Source organism: Perognathus longimembris, chromosome 14 (assembly GCF_023159225.1).
Source record: "Perognathus longimembris pacificus isolate PPM17 chromosome 14, ASM2315922v1, whole genome shotgun sequence".
NCBI lineage: Eukaryota > Metazoa > Chordata > Mammalia > Rodentia > Heteromyidae > Perognathus > Perognathus longimembris.
Window position 1 is genome coordinate 36879845 of NC_063174.1, and position 25049 is coordinate 36904893.

Genomic DNA, 25049 nt, shown 5'->3' on the forward strand with positions numbered 1-25049 from the left:
TCATCCCAACCCAGAAAGTTCTTAGTCTTACTCTTCATAATCAAGATCATTTTAGGAATTCTATTTTTAAGATTCTCATTAATGGAATGGATCCCCAGAAACCTAAAATAAGATTGGCCATAGCTAACACATATGCTCTGGTGTTCTCTAAGCACTGTTATACTATCAAGCTTACGACAGCATGACCGTCCCTATTTAGTAAAGAACCCTGTTGTTTCTAGTGTGTGTGTGTGTGTGTGTGTGTGTGTGTGTGTGTGTGTGTGTGTGTGCTGATACTGTGGCTTGAACTCAGGACCTTGAAGCTGTCACTCGGTGTTTTTCTGCCTAAGAGTGGAGCTCTATGCTTGAGCCATCCCTCCACTTCAGCCATAGCTCCACTTGCGGCATTTTGCTGGTTGGAGATAAGAATCTCTCAGATTTGTCTGCCTGAGAGAGCCTCAAACCTCGGTCCTCAGATCTCAGCCTCTTGAGTAGCCTGGCTAATATTTTGTTTTGTTTTGTTTTTTTAAGTATGCACTGATAGGCTAGTCACCCCTCTGAGATTTAAAAATTGGCCACATAAATTAACTTCCTAAAAAAAAAAAACCCAACCATTTCCAAAGATTTTCTTTAATATCATAAAATATTTTCATGGACAAATGAGCTAGCAAACACACATGCACCCGTGTGCCTTCCGACAAGAGAAGCCCCCAGCCCCCACCTAGTGGACATGAGATCAGAAAACTGAATACAGCAGGTGGAGCAGAAGGGGAGAAGAAAAATCAGTAAAAAGGATGGACCAGAACTTTGTGCTTGGTTCTTCTACTGTCACAACAAAACAAAACAAAAAGAAAGAACATCTCGGTGCAAATAATTTTTCCTCTTTTCTGTTTAAGTCTGGTGGAGAAAAAAATACTTTTTTCTATAATAAAATATGTAGGGGTTTTTGGTGTGTTTTTTTGTACTTTTTAATGTAATTTTTTCTTTTTTTTATTTTTTTGCAGAAAATATTTTTGTAAACTGTCCCTTGGCGGGGAAGGTGGCTGGAGGCCGCGTGGGTCGCTGCGCACGCGCGTCCCGCGGGGAGGCCGAGCGTGGGAAACCCGAACCTGGGCGGGAGGCGGGGCGGCCGAGGCGGTGGGGCGCGAGTGCGCAAGCGCGACGGGCAGGTTAGAGGTCACTCTCGCCGTACAGCGCCGTGGAGAAGGACATGTAATCCAGAGCACCGGGCACAGAGTCGGGGCCGGCATAGGGTGCCATTCTAGCGATGCAGTATTCGGCCTGGTCCGGCGGCAGCTCCCGGCGCAGTTCATCCACGGTGATGTAGTTCTGTGGAGAAAGCATGGCCACCGGTCGCAAAGCCAGCAGCGGCCGTAAAGTGACGCCGTGCGGCAATGCCGCAAAACCCTGTAGACCTAAACCCGCCCTGCAGGTTAGGTACCCAGGGTTTCTCCATCTTCCCTCCCTCCGGGGCCCTCTGGATATATGCATGCATACATGCACATTAAAATCATGTTTTCCACTTTGTGTTTTGGGTTTTTTTTTTCATGGTTGTGGGGCTTGAACTCAGGGCCTGGGTGCTGACCCTGAGCTTTATTGCTCAAGGCTAGGGCTGTGTTACTTGGAGCCACAGCACCACTTCTGGTTTTCTGGTGGTTAATTGGAGATAGAGTCTGCCAGGGCTAGCTTTGAACCACAATCTTTGCATCTCAGCCCCCTTAGTAGCTAGGATTACAGGCATGAGCCACTGGCACCCGGACTCCTATATTCTTTTGTCATGTTACTCTCTCCTCTGCACTAAGCATGTGCTTTCAACAGGCACAATGGAGGAACATAGTGGTTCCTGGTGGTTCCCAGACCCACTCAATTGTGCTCTGTGGAGGCCTCTATCACGATCTGTCATTAAGGAGTGTTGACCAGGTTAAGATGGGCATCCAGTTTGAGAATCACTATTACCCACAGCAGCTTGGCTACCAGCCCAAGTGTTGACCTTGTCCTAATTCACTAAGCTCCGACCCAGGGTCCTCTGCCTTCCCTGTTTCCTCCACTTGACAGGTCTGTGTGGAAGCTGCTTCCTATAGGAGCTCGAAGGCCCAAGAGCCCTCACTCAGCTCTGCACCACAGGGTAGTTCCATAGCCTCTCCCTGAGTTCCCTGGAAACGGGTGTGAGGAAGAGGGGCTGCCCCCTTGTCATAACAAAAGTTAGGCCTTTTGGGGCCTGTGCTCCCCCTCCTACAAAATGAATCATTTTCAGAGGATCCTACCAGCTCAAAGCGGCCCTCAGTCTAACGAGGGATCCTTGAACTTAGACTTTCAGGGACCCCTTCATCGGTTCTGCCTTTACTCCTTTATGGAGTGAAGCATTTCAGGGGTTTTGCTTTTTCATTTCAATTTTGAGGGAGAGATAACATAAAGATTCCCCTGTGAATGTTACAGAAAGGAAACCTAGCCCTCAGGTATCCTTTCCATTCTACATTTCCTCTGGATCCTCCTTGAATCTTTTTTTTGACCAGTCCTGGGCCTTGGACTCAGGGCCTGAGCACTGTCCCTGGCTTCTTTTTGCTCAAGGCTAGCACTCTGCCACTTGAGCCACAGCGCCACTTGTGGCTGTTTTCTGTATATGTGGTGCTGGGGAATTGAACCCAGGGCCTCATATATACGAGGCAAGCACTCTTGCTACTAGGCCATATCCCCAGCCCCCTCCTTGAGTCTTTTCTGTAGTATTTAGGGGGATCTGTGGCTCCTGAGAATCCCTTCAAATCCCAGAAGTAAAGGCTGTTGGTGTGAGTGTCATCCAAGTCCACCAATGATCATCTCGAATGGTCAAGACCTGGACTGAGCCTCTGACCTCCATGGAGACAGCCCCTCTGTACCCTGCCTATTTTCTTACTGCCAGGCATGGAGTTAGAGGTAACTGGAAGATTTGGGAACCTGAAGCAGGCTGCTGCTCAGGATAGAAAAACGAGACATTCCCTACTGCTCTCCGTCCTGCATCCTGCTTACCACCAGCATTCTCTGCCTATGCCCCAGGAGGATTTAATAGCCAAGACCCAGATATCTTCAGACAGACTTTCCCATTATCCAGCCATACCTCCCAACCCACTCCACTGCACCCAAACCATTACAAGGGCCCCTCACTGATTTGCATTGCACCTGGTAGGAGCCCCCCTAAAGCTAATACTACATCCTAACTCCTTAGCTGAGCCAAAGGCCTCATAGAAAAAGGTAACCAGGTAGAGGCTCATATCCATGGGCGACCCAATGGGGTCTGGGAAGAAAGGATGGCTGAAGTGCTCCCACCCTGGCCTTGTTTCCTCCAGCTCTAAGTCCAGCCAGGGCCTGTCACCCCGAGCACAGTGCTTACCTTGTCCCCAGCCAGGATCTTGAAGGAAGCCATGACTTGATCTGCAGTATCTGTGTCAGCAGTCTCTCGGGACATGAAGTCAATGAAGGCTTGGAATGTCACTACCCCCAGGCGGTTGGGGTCCACAATGCTCATGATGCGGGCAAATTCTGCCTCTCCCTGGAGGGAACAGCCAACCCAGGCCTGTCAGTCCATGGCCTGCTGAGAATCTCAGGTAGACCTCAAACCCCTGGGTAGCATATAGTTTGAAAGAGGAACATACAATAGCCAACCTGGCTAACCTGGCTTTCCTTGAGGATATGACAAGAGACTCAATACTCATCTGCCCAAAGGTTGAGCCCAGCTTAGGGCTTCCCACCCTTTACATGTATCTGGATTCTCCTTAGAAAAAAGAATATTGCTACTAATTATAAAATAACAATGGCTGACATCCACACAGCATATATAATATGCTAAGTGCTTTATATATTTAATCTTTACCACAACTGTATAAGATCTTGTCCTTTCTGTGCATAGATGAGAAATCTGAGGCCTAGTCAAGCTAAGAAAGTAGAATTTGACCTCAGGCAGACTGGCTCCGGAATCTGTGGTCTCCCTACTACTTTATTTTCTAAGTGCCAGATATGTGCATAGCACTGTTAAGGTCCTTCATTTAATCCTTAACAATAGTCCTTTGGGGTTCTTCTTGCTTCATATCTGAGGCCACAAGCTGGCGATGGCAGTGTGCTGCTAATTCCTAAGCTGACAAGCCCTTGGCCCTGCCTTGTTCTTCATGTAGGAGGTGAGGACCTGGGGTTGTTACCTATATCACAATCCAAGCTAATAAGGTAGGACTCAGGGGTTCTGCACTTGTCACCATGCCTCGGAGTTACCTGCCTGCCCAGAAAGCCAGATGACAGAGGGCACATGAAGAAGGTTAGCGAGGAACCTGGGATAATGGCAGAGTGATGGCAGACTTGGGCGGAGCCATCACCAGGGCAGAGAGAAAACTGAAACCTCCATGCCTCATATAAGATGAGGTGGAGCCAATCATATACTGGGAGTGTCCATCAAGGCTTCCTGCTTGCCTCAGAGGCAGACCAGGGATCTACACGAAGAGTAACAAAGCCCAGTTGCCATAATAAGTAGCAGAGGATAAGCAGGAACAAAGACTGAGGCAAGACGACCGGTCATCTGACTACACAAACCCTTGGCTTGGCCTGGCTTTTCCTGAGGAAGGACACTTGGGGCTCTTCTGGGGAGGGAAGCCCTAGGCAGAAGGCTTCCAGCCCCACCATTACTCAAGACCTGGCCTCTCCAGTGTGCTGGCTGTCTCCGGGCCAGGGCAGGCTTAGGCCAGGAGGGTGGGGTTTACGTTACCATGTTGTAACCCATGGAGATCAGGCAGGCGCGGAAATCATCCGTGTCCATCATGCCTGTCTTCTTCTGTGAGCCAGTGGCACAAGGCACAGGGGGAACAGACAGGGAGGAGGAAGAGGAAGAACCATCCCGGGACCAGGGAAGACAGGGAACAGATGGAAGGGAAAAGGAGGGTTATGATTGGAGGGCAGGAAGGGCAGAGGAATGTAGGAGAAACATGACCGCAGAAAAGAGAAAGACAGAACCGGGAGATGTCAACGGTTGGAGGAAGGAGGAGCCCAACACAGGGTAGGAAGAGACAGCAGAAGACGAGCCCCATGGCCCACAGGAAGGGAGACAGGAAGATCCAGACAGGGAGAAAAGAGAAAAAGAAGAAACGCGTTATTTCTCGCCCCAGAGGCCACCTCTGAGCGTGCTCCATGCAGGAGGTGAGTACCTGGGGGTCGTTGCCAATATCATAACCCAAGCTGATGAGGCAGGCTTTGAACTCCTCGGGACCCAGCGTGCCGGAGTGATCCTGGGGCCGTGGTGCGCCAGGCAGCGAGCCATGCGGAGCCAGGGAGGTGGAGGCCGTGAGGGGTGGGGGATGGGGTGGGCCATGCCCCAGGGGGAGAGTGGCATGTGTGGGGGAGACACAAGAACAAAAAAGGCATGCGGGTGGAGAGGGTGGAGGGTGGAGGATGGGGGAGAGGGGAAATAAAAGTGTACACGGTTAGACACACGGACGAGCTTCCATGAGGGGACCCTGTCCCTGGCACACACAGCTCTGCTTCGGGAAGCAGGGCCACAGGGGTGCAACGATGAGCCAGGAGGGTGAGAAGCTCCCCCAGAGGTGTCCTAGGCCATCCCAGTGTCCCCGAGGGCTCCACCCACCCAGGTGCCTGGAGGGCAGTGAAGCAGGCAGGTGGTAGGCAGTACCTGACCCCATGCTCCCCACCCTTATGGCTGCCCTACACCCTAGGGAACTGGAAAGGGACAGCCCCCCAGAATTGAGAGGACACCCTAGGTGGAGGTAGGCCTCTGCTTCTCTGTCTTGGGGCAGTGGGGATAGGCAGCAGCAGAGGACTTCAGTTGAGACTTTGGTAGCCTCCCTCCAAGGCTTTAGTCCTTTAGGAGAGGAAGGGTTAAGGGTCAAAGGCCCTCCTCCCACCAATGACATCAGCGCTCTCTTCAGGGAAGCAGGGGGGCTTATGGGGCACCAGGATGGCTTTCAAAGGCCAGCTCAGAAAGCCTGACTATGAGGTGCGCTGAGTCGGGGCAGGCTGATGGTATTTCCTCCCTCTTCCACTTCTGCCCATAGCATAGTGGCCGACACTCTGGGCAGTGCCCTCCAGGGCCCTGGGTCAGGGGCTGGGAGCTGCTCTAAGTGAGAGAGGGGTGGGGCGCTCACCCGGTCAAAGTGGTTGAAGGAGGCCCGGAACTCATTCATCTGCTCCTGGCTGATGCCTTTGGCATCTCGGGTCAAGATCTGATTCTCCACCTCATTGATGGTCCTGGCAATGGTGGTGAGCAGCTGCTCCCAGCCCACGCGGATGTGCTAGGGGTAGGGGGGAGGTGAGGGGGCTGTCAGGCCTGGGCTCTAAGTTGCCCCTGCCCATTCCTTTCTCTTGACTGTCATGAGCAGTCAAAGCAATCAAATTCAGCCTTCTGTCTGGAGCCATAGTATCACCGAGGTGAGGAGCGAGGACACCCTACCAGGTCAGAAGGACCTGAAGGTTAGAGGGCTGGGTGTTGGCCTCTGCCTGGAACAGCACTAAGACCAGCCCTCATCAATGAGGGTCTGTGAAGAAAAGGAGGTAGATCTGGTAGTGCGAAGGAGCAAAGGACAAAACATTGTGTGATTCCTCGAACATCCTTCTCCACAGCCACACAGGAATGCACACACCTGCACATACAAGTCAAAACAAGTACAGCCGTACACCACATAATGGTCTCCTAGCCAACAGCAGGCCAAATACACCATGGTGGTCCCAGGGACCACCTAGTGACATTGTAGCCATCACAGTGTGTCACAGTGATGTCAGCCCAGTGAGAAAATCACCTAAGGACACATTTCTGAGAAGGTACCATCCTTAAGAGATGAGTGGCTGTAATCTTTGGAAGGCAGGTGCCCAGGGCAGTGAGACTTGGGACTCCACCAGCACTGGCAAGGTTTGTTAAATTGAGAATTAGTGAGCCAAATGTTGGAGCCAGGGCACATGTGAGCTCATTTTTCAATGAGTTTCTGGGGTACCCAGAAAGCCCTGCAGATTGAAGACACAGAGCTTCAGGGGTACAGAGAAGTGAGTATCCATCCTCTTGCTGTGACCAGACTCCTTGGGGAGATGGGTAACAACCCTCACCCTGGCTCGGGTGGAGGGTGGAAGGGGATGGTGCCTCCCCGCAGGGAATCGGGCTAGCCCCACCCACCTCCATGGTGTAGTTGGTGTGCTTGTTGTCGAAGATGAGCGCCTCCTGGATCAGCTGGTGGTCGCACTCCAGTTGGTCGATCTTTGGCTTGTAGTTGACGATGCTCTTCTCGTACTGCCGCAGGTGATTGAGCTGGTCCTCCAAGGTCCCGTGCATCTCAATAGAGATCCTGCCGATCTCCTGCTCATCCAGAAAGAGGCACGTTGTCAGACCTCTCTCTGTCAAACTCATAGAATGCAGGCCCTTCAGGTCATCAGTCAGTCTCCACCCCTCTCCAACAGGCTGGATGATTCTGGGTTCCTATCTCAGCCCTAGCGAGGCCAGCACTGGTGATGCCCGACACACAGCAAACATGGGAGCTTCTCGGCATGGAAATAGCACTCTAAAAGCATATGATATGTGTAATCATGGGTGATAGCTCTACCATCCTTTAGGTTAGTTGCAGAAAGGAGATGCTGGCTTCTGTTGATCTGAGTGTTGTTTTGGTATTTTTTTTGGCTTGCCATTCAAATCCCCTCTCCAAGCCTGTTCTCAATTATTGCCTCTCATACAGTGGGTCTTCCTGGTGCCCACTGAGCCAGGACGGCCACAGCCTCAGTTATGCCCGGCTTGCCTCTTCAGATCCGACTCCTAAGATGCCTACTCTGATCCCCAAGTCCATCCCTCCCCACAGGACGTTTCCACCTGTCATTCACCCATGTAAACAGTGCTTGTGTGTGAAACCGTTTCTGACCATTCAGTTTAGCCCTGAATTGATATTCCCTTGAATATCAACTGTGGGCATGTGCCGTGTCCTGGGGGCAAAGGAAGGGGAACACACAGCACCAGGAACTTGACATGGTCTCTGGCCTTTCTTCTTGGCAATATCATCCTCTTTGTCTATGCCCTTTGCCAGTAGGACAATAATGGAGGCAGAAAAACCTGGCTAACATGGCAAGCCAAAGGGTTCATTAAGCTGACCCACGCATTCAGGAGCGAGTCATCCTGTGGTCTTTCTTATGTAGCTCTATAGAAATGCCCTCCTGTCCATCTTTGCTCCCAATCAGACATCAGAATCAAGCCAGCAGCCTTCCCAGCACAGGCCTCCACACCCCTACAGAGGGCACCCCCTAATCAGGGCCTTGTAGTTGACAATGCTTATCTCGTACTGGGACTCCTGCCCCAGAGGAGATAGCTGACCTGCCTGGCACAGATGGTACTGGGGAGAAATAGGAAAGCAAATACTTCCCATCGGGGGACCCACCTCCATTTTGGTCTGGATCCAGGGCCCAATGACATTGGCCTGGGCTCCAAACTGTTTGCGTAGCCTCTCATTATGCTGCTGGCGGGCATGCTCTTCCGTCAGAGCTTGGTCTCTCCGGGGCACCAGCTGCCGAACCTAGGACAGGGACAATCATGAGACCTCGGAGATAAACCAGCTGTCTCCTCGTGTGCCAGATGAGCCATGACACGGAGGGGTGGGACAAAACCAGAATAAGAGCAAAGATGCTGACCTCATCTAGGAATTCATGCATTATTTGGATAATGTTTACTATGTGACAATGAAGTAAATGAAATCCACGGAAAGCAACAAAAACAGACAAACATCTTTGTCCTTCTCAAATATCCAATGGCTCAACCTGTGCCCTTCAGCCCAGCCCTTCCACTTACATGGTCCCATTTGCCATTGATCTCCTGAGGTGCAATGCTTGTGTAGGGATTGGTGCCTGCCATGTTGACATGATAGGTCTGGACAATCTTGGACACCTCATTGTGGATACCCAAGATAGCCAGGCGCTCCTTGTCAGCATCAGGGAGGGTGGCCTTGAACTGCTCGTGGGCTGTGGTCAGTCCCTGAACAGACATAGAGATGCAGGATAAATACAGATGCTCAAGAAGGGCTGGTGATTTCCTGGGGCAAGATAAACAAAGGGAACCCTGGAGGTCACAGGGCAAGGAAAGCAAAGTCCCACACCAATGGGAGACCCAGAGGCATCAAATCAGATCTCCCGGCTAAGAACTAACTCCTAAGGCAGGGCAGCTATGGGAAGGAGAAGCGAGGGGCCAGCAATGCAATGGTTGCATCGTTGGAGCTGGTGAGAATGACAGCCATCACCCTGGGACATTCACCATCCCACAGGGGGAGCAAGGAAGCTCCAGAGCAATGGGCTCCAGACAACCTCTTCCCATACAGGGCCTGGGAGCACTCTGTACAACCTGAATCTAATACCCTGTAGTTTTGTCAAAGATAGAGGAAGGAGCTCATTTTGATACAAAATGAACTCCAAGATTCATGTTTTTCTAATTGTTATTGTAAAGGTGATGGCTAGATGGGTTACCGTCTCATAAGTCAGGTAAAGAGTATATTTCTTTTTGGACAATGTCACCCCTTCCTTGGCTGTTTCCCAGTTTATCCCTCCCATCCCCACCCACAAGTTGTATGGTTCATTTTTAACACAGTGCCTAGTGAGTTCCACAATCAATGTTAAAAGTTAAGGACTGGGATATAATCAAAGCTACTTTTTCTAAGCAACAAAAAAAAGGGGGTGTAGAGAAGAAGGTGCAAATAAATATGTAGACTGTATGACCATACAGCTTATGTCTGTGGAAGGGAGTAGGAGGGGAGGGAGGGGACAGGGGTAGCCGGGGACCTTACCATATACTTGTTTACCATTTGGATCTTATGCCATGTGCATATTGTTGGTTCAAACTAAGTCAAAGATTTCAAATCTGAAATCTTGGGATGATCTTCCTCAGTCTACCCTACAGGGCAGTCCTATAGGAATGCAGTCTAGAGCAGGAGCTGGGGACGGCTGGGGTGCATCTTCTTTGGGGGCGGGGCAGGACATGGCTGGCTCACCTGGATCTCCTCAATGGTATGCACAATGAAAGTGTCCTGCAGGTCTTCCATGGCCCCTTCCATCCAGTTGTTGAAGGGTGCAGCCCGCTTGGCGTACTCCAAGTACAGCTGGTCAATGGTCTCCAGCAGCTTCTCTGTCCGCTGGGAGTTACCAAGCAGGTGTTTAACAGAGTGATATTCAGAGCTACCCCCCACCTCCACCAAGATCTTCCAGGCTAACCCCAAGGGGTCCTGGTCTAGAAGCACTGGACTAAAGCAGAAAGAACCAGTTCTCACGAGGGCAAGGGTTCTGTGTGACAGGTGATGGATCACCTCACATTGGAATCATGTGGCCTGGCCCCCACAGAGTCTGATTTGTAGCACAGTTCTCAGTTTGCTAGGGTTGGGCTGTTAAGCTCACTAAACAGGATGTAATGCAACAAACATGAAAGAGGATGAGACATCATTAGGGTACAAAAGGAGGCATCTCCATGAGGGCAATGTCTAATTCCTATGCCAAAGTGAGTCTTGCAGTTAGGCTAGGGTGGGGATGATCCAGGGAACCATGCAGACTTTTAAAACAAAGAGAACCAAAGAGGAGGAAGATGCATGCGCACAGACACACATGCATGTGTGCACGCTCACGGATGGCCCTGCTCTCTCATCCAGGGCTCTTACCTCTAGAGCTTCCCTCCGCTTCTGAGTCAGGGCCCCTAGATTGTCCCACTGGTCACAGATCTTTTGACAACGAGCGTTGACACTGGGTGAGTCGTAATAGTCCAGCTCACTAGGGTTGGGGAAGGAGAGACAAGGAGTCAGGTGACATCTGGCACAGGTTGATTCTGGAGGCTGTGCTCCCTTTCCTTGCGTGGGGGTGGGCTGGGGACCACTGCTGGTGTTGGGAGAGTCAGGGGTGCTTCCATCTGCAAGACTTCCAGTCTCACCATCTTGTCTTTGAGGAGACCAGAGGTGGGAGACTGAAGACAGCCATTCTTTTTCTCTGATGTCCTTTGCCTCCAACCAATGCTGGAGGTGAGGCTGGCCTTGACCCTGATGCTTAACAGCAGGGGACCCTGGGATTCACGAAAAAGTGTAGCACCCAAAACCAAGGCTTGGTCCTGCCTTAATGACAGATGAAGACCCAAGGTCTGTACCAAGAATGGTGTAGTCTTAGTTCCTTCCCCTCTAAAAGGGCCATTCCTTATCTTCCATATGACTCCCTTCCCGTTTGGGCACTATCTGTGCGCCTCCCCACTTCCCACCCCCACTACCACAGCAGCTGACAAAGCCAAGCCTCAGCCCCACTCCTGGCACCAAAGGGTAGGGTGGGAGGGCACTGGGGCGGGCCTACTTGAGCTCCTGTGCGATGGCGGCAATCTGCTCCACGCGATCTTGGTGAGCAGCTAGGTCACTCTCGAAGGCCTCATGCTTCTTGAGCAGGGCCTTGATCTCTGACAGGGTGGCCGTCTCATAATCTTTCTGCCGCAGCATGGCCTCTTTGCCTGGATGCAGAGAGACAGGATCACAGCTGAGCAGGAGGCAGGGTATCTTCTTGGTCCTGACACCCACCCCTCAAGAACCCAGGACTCCACTTCTGGGGGTGCTTCCCACAGAGGCATCCTCCAGACTGTGATCCCCAGTGTGAGAAAGCAGGTGTGTGGCTGGACATCCAGGCGTGGTGAGTGAGGGAGAAATCGTCACTCTCTATGGAGCATGTCCAGAGCATGTGGAGCAGGTTTGAATGAAGGCAGGAATACATGGGAAGGTACAGCGCACAGCATTTGCTTTACACACAGCCAGCTATACCCCGTGACATACGTAGGAGGAAAACTTGCCAACACACCAGCCTCCCTCCAATCAGTATGTGGCTGGCTCCAAGCAGCCCTGCAGGGACCCCTCCCCAGGGAACCCTCAGAGCAGTCTAGATAGTTGGTACATCTGAACATTCTAGAACCTTCTCTGACCATTAGGGGCACGACCCTTTCTCTTTAGGGCAAAGGACACTTGAATTTCTTGGATCTCTTTCTACAGGAGGAAAGCAGGGATGAGAAACAATCTGACAACGCTTCTCAGCTGCCTGGTGACAGACAGCACAGGGAAGGAGCTAGCTTAGCTGGTCCTCATACCCACTCTCCATGCCACCCCTGAGGCTGCTCAGCCTCTGCCAGTTAAAAGACACTGAAATTCAAGCCATTTTGCATTCCTTCTATTGTTTTTTCTTTAAAACATAACAAGGAACATATGTTTAGATAAGAGAAATGATAAATAAGCTTACTTGCCTACTCCTTTTCACTTTTTCCCTGTATGGATATTATGTTAACTCATTAGATACACATAAATAGTTTAAAAATAGTTAGCAGTACATTTGTGTGTGTGTGTGTGTGTGTGTGTGTGCGCGCGCGTGTGTGTGCGCACACTAGTTTCAGAGCTTGGATTCAAGGCCTAGGCATGGTTCCTTAGCTTTTCTGCTGGCTCTCTACCACTTGAATCACACCTCCACTTTTGGCCTTTGGTGGTTAATTGGAGGTAAGAGGCTTACAAACTTTTCTGCCTTGGCTGGCTTTGAACCATGATCCTCAGATTTCAGCTTCCTGAGTAGCTACCATTACCAGTATGAGCCACTGGCAACCAGTTAGCAATACATTCCTGAAATTTCTGTTTAGATCTGTGGTCTCCCTATGTAAAGTCTTCCTTTGATATATCTTCGGAAAATTCATTTCAGGACCCTCAAGGATGCCAAAATCTAAAGATACTCAAGTCTCTTAAATAAAATAGTGTAGAATTTGCATATAATCCACTCATATGCTTTCAACCATCCCTAGATATCGTACAATGCTTAACACAATGAAAATGCTATATAACTGGTTGTTAAGATTATATTGTTTAGGGAATGATGACAAGAAAAAAAAAGTCCACATACGTTCAGCACAGATGCCCTATTCTTTTGTTTGAATATTTTGGTTGGTAGAGTCCAGAGATTTAGAACCCAGATATGGTGGGTGGGCTGGGCACCCCAGGCTGTACCCCCCAGGATAGAATCACTCACTGAACTACTAAAGGACATGCAGGACCCTCAACTTGCATGGTGCTAGATTTCTTATCACCAGTGTCTCCTGGTACATGATTTCCCCATGTTGAGGGTCAATTCCCTAGTCTTAGTATTTCCCGATTTGAATATGATGAAATCATTAGGTGTGAATTTGGGTAGCCAAACTGCTCTCCTCTGAGGCTGTGCTGGGTGCCGGGGTTCCTCATGCTCTTGCTGGCAAACTAGGAGAAGTGGGGGACATCCTTTGCTCTGTAGGTGGCTGTGAGCTGTCCTTGACCCAGGAGAGAACACCCCTAGTACCTAGTGGGTGAACCAGGACTGACTATCCACACCTGCATGGGCACTTAAAATAGGGTGCTCTAGCCAACCCTCTTAGTCATGAGCCAATGGCATGCCAGTCTTTATATCAAGCCAGGCCATTCCCAAATAACCATTGGTCCTTTCTGTTTATCTCCAGCCTAATGTTGGACAAACACAAAACAGGGCTAAATGGGGGAGAAGGGGGTCTCAACCTCAGGGTTTGCTATTGGCTAAGTGGGGCTCCCGTTGGTAGAGTTAGCAGGGCCCCTCCTTCCCTACTACTAGCCTAGGTTGTGAGGTCAAGATCATCCAAATATGAAGGCCTCTCTTCGGAGTGCTGGCTGCCAATAAGAAAACTATACATGGCCGAATGCCTGACTGTCAGAATAAGAGGACACATATTCTAAAGGCAAAGAAAGGCTTTGGTTCCCTGTACTCGGAGGCTAGAAAGCAGGCAGGAAGCACAGAAAAAGCCAAGAGCTGCCCTGTACTGAGGGCATTTCACTTGCCAGGCATTAAAGACTGAAGACAGTCCCTGAGACTCTCATCTCCAATTAACCACAAAAACACACACACACACACACACACAAATAAAAACCGGAAGTGGAAGTGTTGTTCAAGTGGTGGAGTGCTATCCTTGAGTGAAAAGGGACAGTGCCCAGGTCCTGAGCTCAACAACCAGGACAGGCTCAAAATAATAAACAAATGCCTCTATCTGAGCATGGGTAAATATGGTGAAAAAGTGGACTGGGATTGGATTCAAATTCACCTTAGGATGAGTGCTCCCTTGGATTTCACATTTGGTATATTCAGTCTTTCTTGCTGCCACACTGTTTTCTCAGTTGTCCAGCCTTGTTTGTGCTGGTTCTTTTTGAAGTAGGGTCTCATGAATGTCAAACCACAATCCTTCCTGAGTTAACCAGGATTACAGGCATGAGCCACTGAAGCCTGGCTTGTGCTGTGATTCTTAAGCCTCACAACCATAGTATGAGGAGGTAGGCAAATAATAAAACTCATTTTAACTTGGAGCTACAGAATGTAACCTTATTAGGAAATAGTCTTTGCTAAGGTAGTCAGTTAAAATGAGGTTAAACTGGAATGGGAGGGGCTAAATCCTTTGAGTGGTCTTTACTAACCAAGAGGAGAGAGAAAGACCCTCATAGAGAGTAAGGCTTGTGGGGCTGGGGATATAGCCTAGTGGCAAGAGTACTTGCCTCGCATACATGAAGCCCTGGGTTCAATTCCCCAGCACCACATATATAGAAAACGGCAGAGATGGCACTGTGGCTCAAGTGGCAGAGAGCTAGCCTTGAGCAAAAAGAAGCCAGGAACAGTGCTCAGGCCCTGAGTCCAAGCCCAGGACTGGCAAAAAAAAAAAGAGTAAGGCTTGTAAAAAGGGAGGCAGAGGCTGGGATAACGTCATTGGGTTGCCACAGACTCAGTTCTACCAGAAGCTAGGGAGAAACAGGATTCATCTCCACACTAAACCTCTAGAGAAACCAACCCTGTTGACACTCAATCTAGATGTCTAGCTTCCTGCACTGTGAGGAAACATTTCTGTTGCTTTAAGCCATCAAGTGTGTGGTCATTTGTTACAGCAAACCTACCCCCCCTCTACTGACTGGGGAGAAAGAAACTGACAGAGACAAGAATAATTAAAGACTAACCTTACCTAGCACTACACTATGTCTCAGCCCTTCCCATGGCCTTACTGATTCAATTCTCATAAATATATAAGAAATGTATAATAATAAATGCAGAAGAAGATAAGGACACTGAGATAATGCAATGGCTAACAAACCTACCTGATGCCAGAAAACTACTGAGAGACAAGGTGAAACCAATAGAAGGCCAGAGAAGGAACTGTGGCTGGGGGTTGGGAGGACAGATAGCCAGAACCCCTGGGGAGGTACGGGCTGGGCAGCCTCACCATCTGTCCAAGCCTCGTGGATGGAGGCCTTCTGCCGGAACTTCTCTGCCAAGTGGTCGAGCCGCTCCAGCCTCCGGATCTCATTCAGAAGCCATTCCTCATAGCCCTTTTCCGCCTGTTCCAGGCAGCCCCAAGCATTGTTGATGTCCTGTGGTGATGGCAGGTATATAGGGTCAAGGTCTGGCTAGGGCCTAACCCCTAGCCCCCTGGTCCTTGGAACCCTGCAGCTGCTTGCTTCATATTTCTAGGAAGTGTCTTCCCAATCTTAGCTCCCAGCAAAAAGTTTCGCCCTACCTCTGAGCTCCTATGGTATCCCCTGGCATTTCCCTGGGCTCCCAGGAAGCAGGCATCCTCGATGGACAGAGGGCCTGAATCCACATGTGCCACCAAGCTATGAGGATCTGACTGCGAAGCTCTATGGGGTAAGAATTCAAGACTCTCTGTGCCCTGCCAGGAAGAGCTTCCAACAGGCCCCTGGTTCATCCCAGAGGCCATAGAGCCAACCAGGAAACCAAAGCAAGGATGACAGGAAAGGGGGCACTGGATTCAGGCCTCTGGGTTCTGTGAAGTAGCCTGGGTGAGGGAGCCATGATTGTGACAGGACAGATGCTAAGCACACACACCAGGCAAGGTCACCCTCACAGTTAGTACACGCCTGTGGGCACAATTGGTGAAGCAGCCAGTGTGCCATCTATCCCTCTGTGTGCCCACACTGCACCTGCCCCATGGAAGGGGCACTTCTCAAGAAAACTGGCTAACAGTGGTTCTGGTTGCATAAAAGCTACTGAATCAGCCTGAGAACCTGAGAGGACTAGTTTTCCAAACTGCACACATGATACCAAAAGCCTTTCTCTCCCTTCAAGATTCCCAGATTCTGCTCCTGCCTGGTACTGTTTGTGTTTTTGCTCATCTCCTTTTAGTGTTGCACAATATGCCTGAACATTCTCACTCCTCCTGTGAAAAGACAAACACTTCTCCCACAGGGAATTGGTTCAACTTCCTTCTGTATGTTTCCCTGGCTTCTAAAATGTTCCCCAAGTCCCAAGGATGTAAAAAGGGACACAAGAATATTTCAGGCAATCGAAAGCTGGCTACAATAGAATGTTAGGGTTTTTAAAATATTGTTGCCAGAGAAGGGGTGACATTGTCCAAAAAGAACTCCTCTGTATATCGCCTTTATAATAATTTTAAAAGGTAAAAATGTTAAGCTAGGCAAAAAAAGTTGTTGTTTTAAGTCAATTAAATAAAATATATCTTAAGATTCCCTTATGGGGGAAACAGGTGAAAATGGGGGAGGGGATAACACTGTTCAGAAAGAAATGTACTCATGACCTCATCTATATACCTGTAACCCCTCTGCACATCACCTTTACAATAAAATTTTTAAAAATTAGAAAGAGCCCCTTGTAAATTGTATTTATACAGAAAAACTAAAAAGTTATTTTCAAAAAATTTTAAAACACTGGCAGGCAGGGCACTGGTTGCTCATGCCTGTAATCCTAGCTACTCTAGAGGTTGAGATCTGAGGGTCATAGATTGAAGTTAGCCTGAGGAGGAAAGCCCTGAGACTCTTATCTCCAATTAACTACCAAAAAAGACCAGAAGTAGAACTGTGGGTCAAGTGTGAGAGTATTAGTCTAGAGAAAAGAAGCTCAAAGACAGTACCCAGGCCCTGAGTTTAAGCCCCAGGACCAGCAAAACATTGACAGGTACATGCCTATAACCCCAGCTATTTGGTAAGTGGAGATAGGAGGATCAAACACACTCAGAGGGCAGTCCTTGGCAAAAAGCTCCAGATTTTACTTGAAAAGTAAAATGGGCTGGAGTGTATAGCTCAGTACCACCAAACTAAAACCAAAACCAAATAAAATATTGATTATAAGTAGTAAGATTGTGAGTAATCTTTATTTGTGCATTTTACTTATTTGTATCTTTACAATAGCCTACTCCCCAAATTTATTAAGCTTTTTCTTTTTCTGTTTCCCCCCCCCCCCCTTAAGTATTTAGGATTCCATGAAGGCTGGTTCAACATGTTCACGGGTATTCTGTCTTCAAAGATGGTACTGGGGCTTGAAATCAGGGCCTGGTACTCTCACTTAGCTTTCCTGCTCACAGCTGAGGCTTTACTACTGGAGCCACTTTCAGCTTTTTGCTGATTAATTGGAAATAGGAGTCTCAAGGACTCCTCTGCACAATGTGGCTTCCAATTTCTATCTCCAGATCTTGGCTTCCAGAATAGCTAAGATTATGAATGTGAGCCACCAGCACCAGCATCCTGGGATGACAAGGATTCTTAAGCTGGGCTGGTGGCTAGGATGTCTTGGAGTTGGAAGGGAAAGCTTGACCCAGAATGGTCAAGGGTAACAGGAACCACCGGTATGGCAGAGGCCAGAGAACCAGCTAGGAAACCAGAGCAAGGATGAACAAGATAAGTGGGTTCTGGGTTCTATGCATTAGCCGAGGTGAACGAGCCATGGTCGCTCAGAAGATATGCTGAGTACACCCACTGCGCTTAGGCTCAAGCTGGGTGATGATGTGGCAGGGAGAAATTACTTCGGAGCAGCAGGTGTGGGCAGAACACTTGTCCCACTCCCCCACCCACACCCAGGAGGCTGCATTTGGTCTGATCAGGAGCCACTCAGGGATGAAGGGATGAAGGCAAGCTAGGCTAGGAGCCCAGGGCCAACATAGCACTCACCGAGACCATCCTGCCCTCGGAGGGCATGAAGGCAGGTCGGTTGCTGAGGCGCAGCTTGGTCTGCAGTGTGTTGAAGTTGATCTCCAGCTGACATTTCTCCTGCACCTTGGGTGGCTTGTGCAGGCGCCGGTAGTCACGGAAGTCCTCCAGCTTCTGCTGCATGGCGTGCATGGTGTTCTCGGGCACGCGGTTTTCTAGCCATGGAATGGTACGGCGGATCCACTCCAACAGCTAGGGGGCAGAGGCAGAGGATGAGGGTGTCCAAGGAGGGAGTGTGCAAGGGCAACCCCCACCCCCACCCTGCATGCTCTTCCCACACAGGGTCTCCTGACAGCGCTCTCCCTACCCACTCCTATCCAGGGGCATTCCTACTCAACTGATGCCAGGCTCCAAGGTGCTCCTTCCAAGAGCCACAGCTCTATGATGCCTAGCTACCAGGGTATGGAACTTAGGGCTAATATCACTAAGCCTCCTAAAGCCACAAGCTCCATGATGCTTAGCTACCAGCCTATGTCAACTCAACTCAGAGCCAACATCACTAAACCTCCCTACCCTGCCAGAGGCAGAACCACAGAGCCATTGGCTGCTTCACCAAGGGGCAGAAGCCCTGAGCTGCAGCCCAGGTCCTACTAAGTGGTTGGGCTTCAATTTCCTCAGGGTAATAGCTGTTATCTAGAAATGTGGGTGCCTGGCCCAAAGGGGCACAGGCTGGCTTTTGGAACAGAGCTGCCTGGAGCCCAGGGCAGGGAAGTGCCTGGATTGTCTGCCTGCAGCAAAGGTGAATCAAAGGAGCAGGCAACACCTGCATGGTGTCAGGCCTGTCCTGTGAACTCACTTCCCAAGAACCACAGGAATCTCATGGGGTTTGGGTGTTATGATCTCATCCGTCAGATCATGTGAGTTGCTGCCACGACCTGGCAAGGATTTAAGCCTGAGCACCAGGCTCTATCTGTGCAGTACAAGAGGCTGAATTCTCTTAGGTAAGAAGCACGTGGATTCATAATCCAAACAAAGCAAATGGCAGAACAGCAAACCCATCCCTGTTCCATCCTCACCCCTGGCAGGTCTGGCTGCTACACCAGCCCGAGCTGCAGCCCACACCATCTCCACACCAGACAGAGCCCTGTTCTAATTCAAGTAAAACTCATAGAGCAGCAGTACACCAGGCTGGGAAAGCCTTTGAGATTCCCTGGCTCAGCTCTCATTTGATAAGTTTAAAACAACGACAGGAGCTACAGAAGTGAAGGGAAGCTGGGAGCTGGTGGCTCACACCTGTACTCCTAGTTTCACGAGGCTGAGACCTAAGGATTGCAGTTCAAAGCCAGCTCTGGCAGGCAAATCCATGAAACTCTTATCTCCAATTAACCACAAGAAATGGAGCTGTGGCTCAAAGTGGTCAGTTACTAGCCTTGAGCAAAAGAGCTCAGGGACATTACCCAGGCCCTGAGTTCAAGATCTCTGGCTGACAAATAAAAAGAAGGTGGGGGAGGTGAAGGGATTTCCAGACTCAGTGTAGCCCAGACAGGCCCCTCTGCCCTCCAACTCCCTATTTCTAGGATATGTACAGCAGAACCTAAGCTGCCCCGGTGTTAAATGAGGTGTGAGTGTTATCTACACCTAGCCATAATTCTGTCCCCAGGAGGGGTTTGGAAGTACTACCTGGGGTCTTTGTCTCAGGATAGGGTGCAGGATCTTGCTAGAACCAGGCAAAAAAAAAAAAACAAAACAAAACAAAAAACAAAACACCCAGGGGTACTCACATCGCTGGCCAGCTTCTCATAGTCTTCCATAAGCTGTTCATTCTCCTGGTTGACGGCCAACACCTTGCAGATGCGATTGGCTGCGGTCTCCGCCTGGCAATAAGATAGAGACAGTCACAAGCCAGATACCCCAGCAGCAGGGGCACCTGAACACACCTGTGCTGCAAGAGCCTCTCCCGCACCCTGCAGCTCTCCATGGTGAGGAGGAGCTCCCAAGGCTCTGAAGCCACCTCTCTCCTCACCAACTTCTTTGCCAGCCCCTGGCTGGGTCTCGTGGGCCAGATGAGTCTCACTAAAGGTCTAGCCTGGGCCCCTAGTGGAGAAGGGCCTTGACCTCCCAGCACACCTGCCAAGGAGAAACAAATCCAGTAGCCGATTGCCATCAAAATGCTCTGCTCAGGTGAAGAGGAAAGGACACCCACGGCCATCCTGGAATTCCTAGAATCTCAAGGCAAGATGTGGGGATTTAAATCTGGAGTCTATTGGAGCCTCTCAGGCTACCTGCAGAAGCATTCTGTGTCCCGAACTCAACGCCTGGAGCCTTCAGAGAAAACAAGGCACAGCGCAGTGTGCTGGGGGCAAGACTTAAAATCATCCTCTCATGGGCAAGATGCTCAGAATGCTGCACATCCCCTGAGCACCGCTGGGACAGCCAAGCTTGCGTTGGGTGCCAAATGCTGGGCAAGCAGAGGCCAGAGATGGACAGTCTCAGCAGTGAGAGAAAAGAAAAGACCTGGAAGAATGCAACTAGCCAACAAATGCCTGCAGAGCTGAGAGGCACAGCCTTCCCTACCTGAGTGTAGGTCCTAGTGGACCTACACTCCCTCTCAAATCCAGCTTGCTCTGAAGGTCAGCTGGGTCTTTGTACATACTCTAACCTATGCCAAGGGGAAGTAAATACGCACCCCTTTGGGGACCACAGGGTAGAAAGACACAATCTGGGATACAGATAGACAACTTGCAGATGACAAAGGATATCCGGTTTAGGGAAAGGAAGACAAAACCTCTTGGTGAACCAGACAAAATGGGTTTCAACTGCAGCAAGACCAACTCAGGTCACAGATGAGAAAGAACTTCCTGAGAATTGGAAGGAATGACTAAGTAGATTTAAATGCTTTTCCCTCCCAAGAACTTTTCAAAGACGATACACTCCTACCAAGTCACATGCCTTGTGGTGATGGTTTGGGGGCAGAATGAGATCATCCTACAGATCCCTTTAACTGCAAAGTCAAGAAGACTGTACCCTACAGGGCATCAGAGCAGGCTGGGCCTCCCAGAGAAACTAAGAGGTAGGTGGGAATTTCAATCTCAAGAAACAGGCAAGGAACACATCTACAGCCCTCACCCCCTGCCTCCAACTCAGCTCTGCCCGGGAGATGCCATGGCCCCAACTTGCATACAGAACTCCTGACTGATTGTCACTCTTGCATAACCACAGGGAAACTACATTCCTTCCCCAGAGCCTGGTGCACCCCAGACAGAAATTGGCATCATGGAAACAAAGCAGATGTATCCCAAGAGTCTGACAATCTGCAAGAAGTCACTGAGATTATGTCCATTGCAGGCTCCAACAGTGGCCCATGGAGAGAAAATGTGCTCTCTACTGGGATGACATTTATGTTGAGAAGGTGGGGTGCCACAAACCCCAGCCACCAATGTTCTTACAAGCAAAGAACCACGGGTGGCCTTTATCATAGGCAGGAAGCACGATTGCCTCTGTGATTTTATTATTATTATTATTGTTGTTGTTGTTGTTATTTTGGGTGCTGGTCCTCAGGCTTGAACTCAAAGCCTGGGTGCTGTCGCTGAGCTTTTTTGCTCAAAGCTAGCGCTCTAGCACTTGAGCCATAGCTCCCCTTCCAGCTTCTAGGTGGTAAATTGGAGATAAGAGTCTCATGAACTTTCCTGCCAGGGCTGGCTTTGAACTGTGATCCTCAGATCTCTCAGCTACCTGAGTAGCTAGGATTACAGGTGTCAGCCTTTAGCACTCTGTGGGCTGCTGTGATTTCTATGGGTAAGGCTCACCTTGACCTCATTCTCTGAACACATCCTAAAACCCTGGCCTATGAACTTTGACATGCATGGATTCAAAATGGCTATGGATTCAAATGGGCTGACAGGTGGGCCCTGTGGGCTTGAGGCCACAGCCCCTCCCCCGAGGCTACTGACTGTTTGGGGTCAAAGGGATCCTGTGGTTAAAGTCTTGAGGAGATTTCCCGTGGGATACCTGCTCCGTTCCAAGCCCACATCTCTGCCGGCCTCTCCTGGGCTGGCCTCAGCAGGCCACAACGACTGAAAATTTACCCAGGACAACCCACAGATCTGCTATTGGGAATAACAGGTCACCATGGGCCCAAAGGGTGCTTTTTAAATAAAGGGTCTGCTGCAAATGCACCTCCAGGCTGTAGTGTCCAGGGAACAGCAGGTAACTAACTGGAAGGCAGCTGTGCTGCATAGAGACAAACAAGGGGCAGATCCCCTGGAACTCTGTCCCTCCTACATGCTCCCTGCCAACTTCCTCCCATAGGATGCACCCCTTCGAAGCCTGCTGGGTGGCTGGGTAAACTGATTTCTCTGAAGAGGGGCCTGGTCAAGCCCAACCTCAGCCCAAGTGGTGAGGCAAGACAGCTCAGGAAGAATTAACGTGACCAACTTACAGATACCCCCACTAGAGGAAGGAGAAGGGGACAGCCAAAGAGTGGGAGGCACTGGAACCCAGGAAACCCAAGTGTTTGGCTTTCTAGCTTTGTCCTCTCACAACGATGAGAATTCTAGACCCTGTGGAAGACTGAGGGGCCAGCACCCAGAACTCCAAGTCCAGACGGGACCTCAGAAAGAGTAGTTCAGAAGCTTGGGAGAGACAGCCCAGGGGAGGAAAGCTGCATTCCTGAGAGAAAGGCAGAACTGCAAAGAACCTTCTTCTTCGAAGAAAACCCAGGTGAGCCCCATCCCCATCCCCAGGTTCTTTCCAAAAGAGACAGGCCACGCTGGAGCCTAAGGAAAGCCAGATGCCCTTCAGATGTGGACCAAAGTAACCTGAGACCACGAGATCTAGGCATAGCTATGTCAAGGGGCTGAGAAATACTCTTTAGAAACAGGCACATGTTATTTATTTCCAAGTATCAAAGGAAATGTGAGTTTCGTGTTCCATGATTTGTGTTCTCATGTGTCTTTGTGACCTACTTTTTAAATTGCTGAGTGTACCATTTTTGTTTCTGTTGTTATTTTTGTAAATTGTGTACAGTTTATTATCCTGGAGTACTTATTCCATTGTCCCAGGCCAATCTGCTACCCACCGGATCAGCACCAGATTACTTACAATAGGCATGGTGTAGAGAGGGCTGGCATAAATTAAGGTGACATCAAACATTCACATAAGTCCAGGTAAGGTACTATGGGTCTACCATACACAGCCCACAGATTCACATGAATACCATAAGAATCTTACTGCTGACATTTTTAGACCAAAAATTTCCTTCCTCCCACAGCCACTGGCTACATAGTCTCTCCTTTTGTCTCAAGCTGGCAACTAAACCCAGCCATGGGCCCAGGTTGGGCTCAGGTTGGCAAGAATCCTGTCTGTAGAACGTGTGCTTTCTTGAGATGAGTGGGCAAGGTTAGGTCACAGGACAAAGAGAAGCTGACAGGCAGATCTGCAATATCCTCTCTAGTGGTGCCTCAGTTTCTCCAGGACTCCCTGCAACACAGCAGCCTGGCAACAATGACTTGCTCTTGTGTCACAGGCTTCCTCTCTCACACCTTGGTCTCTCATGATTTCTGCATGTGGCTCCTTTGTTGACACCCACTGTTTATCCCTCTCTGAGCCTTTCCCATGAGGGCTTTTCTCGGCCTCAGTACCGCCCTGAGCTCCAGAGCTCAAGATCACAGCCCAGTAAGAGCCCTTGGCGTTGTGCACAGCGTCAGGAGAGCAGCCCTGTTTCCTCTGTGTCTCTGGGGCTCCTCTGGGTGGACCCCGAATTCCCAGGGCAGCAGCAGGCTGCTCCCGTAGAAGGATCACAGTAGTAGACTGAGTAGCTGACCAGTGGTCACTGGATGGGTGTGTGCAGCCCCACTGAACCCTAAAGTAGGCAGCAACACCCACATCAAAGTTCCGTCAAGCCTTCTCAGAAGCTATTCCCAAGAGATCAGGAATTTTGAATCCCTAGGGGAAGATGGGGAGAGGGGACTGAGAGAAAATGAGAAACAAAGGCAGCTTGTCTCCCAGGAGAGGCCAGGCCATCCACATATGTGTGCCCCAGGTGCTTGCACGAGCACACAGGCTGCGTACACACATGCCTGTGTGTGCCAGCTGCAGCCTAGCCGGTACCACCGTCCCATGTACACAGAGAAGGGCATAGAGGGGAGGGCTGCAAGCGTGAGTTTGGGAAGACACCCCCACCCCCCATCAGTGCCTGCCCAAGGGATGGTCAAGACAAGAAGAGACAAGAAGATAACGGGGCAGAAGGGCTCATCCTTGGCTCTTCTCCACCCTGCTCGCTCTAAGCAGCCACTTCAGAGGGGGCTGGATGGCTCTGGAGAAGACTCCTGATCCAGGCCTCACAACCCCTGTCCTACCCAGCTGGTGACCCTGTCCTGAGATGCAGACAAAAGCATGAAATGGTTGCAGCAGGGATGAGGAAGAGGTAAGGGGGCAGGGGAGGGAGGGAAGGGGACTCTGGAGGGAGAGAAGGCTGCCACACGTACCCCGACGCCACCACCCCCACCCCCACCACTACCCCCACATACATGCATGCACTTCCCCAATATACTCAACACACCCCTTCTGAGCAATGTCGTCAGCCAGGACAGAGCCCCTGAAGGAAAGGGGGACAGAGAGGAGGGAGGAGAGTCTGACAGAGAGGAAAGGCCGTAGCAGAGTCAGCCTGGCCGGAGCTGTGGGCAAGTGCACTCTGGGTGGTCACCAGGCTGGAAGCCCTAGCTGGGCAAGCACACATGCTGCTGCTCAGATCCAGAGGAAGCTGGTGAGAGAGCAGCAGAAGTGGGGGGCAGACAAAGCAGAAGGCAGGCTGGGAGGGCTGGAAGGGGCCCAGCAGCTGATGGCCTAACACTTTGTGTTTATCTCCTTCTGCATTCAGGGCCAGAGGGTCTGGGGTACCTTTCCAGCAAGGAATAGGGCTACAATGGGCCCATCTGGGGTTTCTTTGTTATTCTTTTAAAGGTACGTCTTCCCTAAGGGACTTCATCTGGAAAAAATACCACATTGCTTTTTTGTGTAAGAATGTGCCCGTCCTGGGGCCTAGGGGCTGTCTCTGAGCTTCTGTGCTTAAGGCTAGTGCTCTATCTCTTAAGCCACAAATCTACTTCTGGCCTTTTTGTGGTTAATTGGAAATAAGAGTCTCACAGACTTTCCTGCCCAGGCTGG

General features: G+C 50.2%; 1 protein-coding gene across 3 annotated transcripts in view; it reads right to left on the minus strand.

Moving 5' to 3' along the window:
* Positions 1–944: 944 nt before the first annotated feature.
* The window catches only part of Actn1 (actinin alpha 1), a 97697-nt gene continuing 73592 nt past the window's right edge, over positions 945–25049 (minus strand). The window contains exons 9-22 of one of the 3 annotated variants that reach the window (XM_048361734.1): positions 19667–19759; positions 17907–18137; positions 15209–15356; positions 11281–11431; positions 10608–10716; positions 9951–10091; positions 8762–8944; positions 8355–8489; positions 7112–7291; positions 6093–6239; positions 5139–5219; positions 4703–4768; positions 3344–3502; positions 945–1308 (exon numbers count right to left, since the gene is read on the minus strand). In XM_048361734.1, coding sequence (XP_048217691.1) covers positions 1150–1308; positions 3344–3502; positions 4703–4768; positions 5139–5219; positions 6093–6239; positions 7112–7291; positions 8355–8489; positions 8762–8944; positions 9951–10091; positions 10608–10716; positions 11281–11431; positions 15209–15356; positions 17907–18137; positions 19667–19759 — 1983 coding nt within the window. In that variant the 3' untranslated portion in view covers positions 945–1149. The remainder of the gene's footprint in view (positions 1309–3343; positions 3503–4702; positions 4769–5138; positions 5220–6092; positions 6240–7111; positions 7292–8354; positions 8490–8761; positions 8945–9950; positions 10092–10607; positions 10717–11280; positions 11432–15208; positions 15357–17906; positions 18138–19666; positions 19760–25049) is intronic. The other 2 variants (XM_048361732.1, XM_048361731.1) reach the window with 2 other exon arrangements.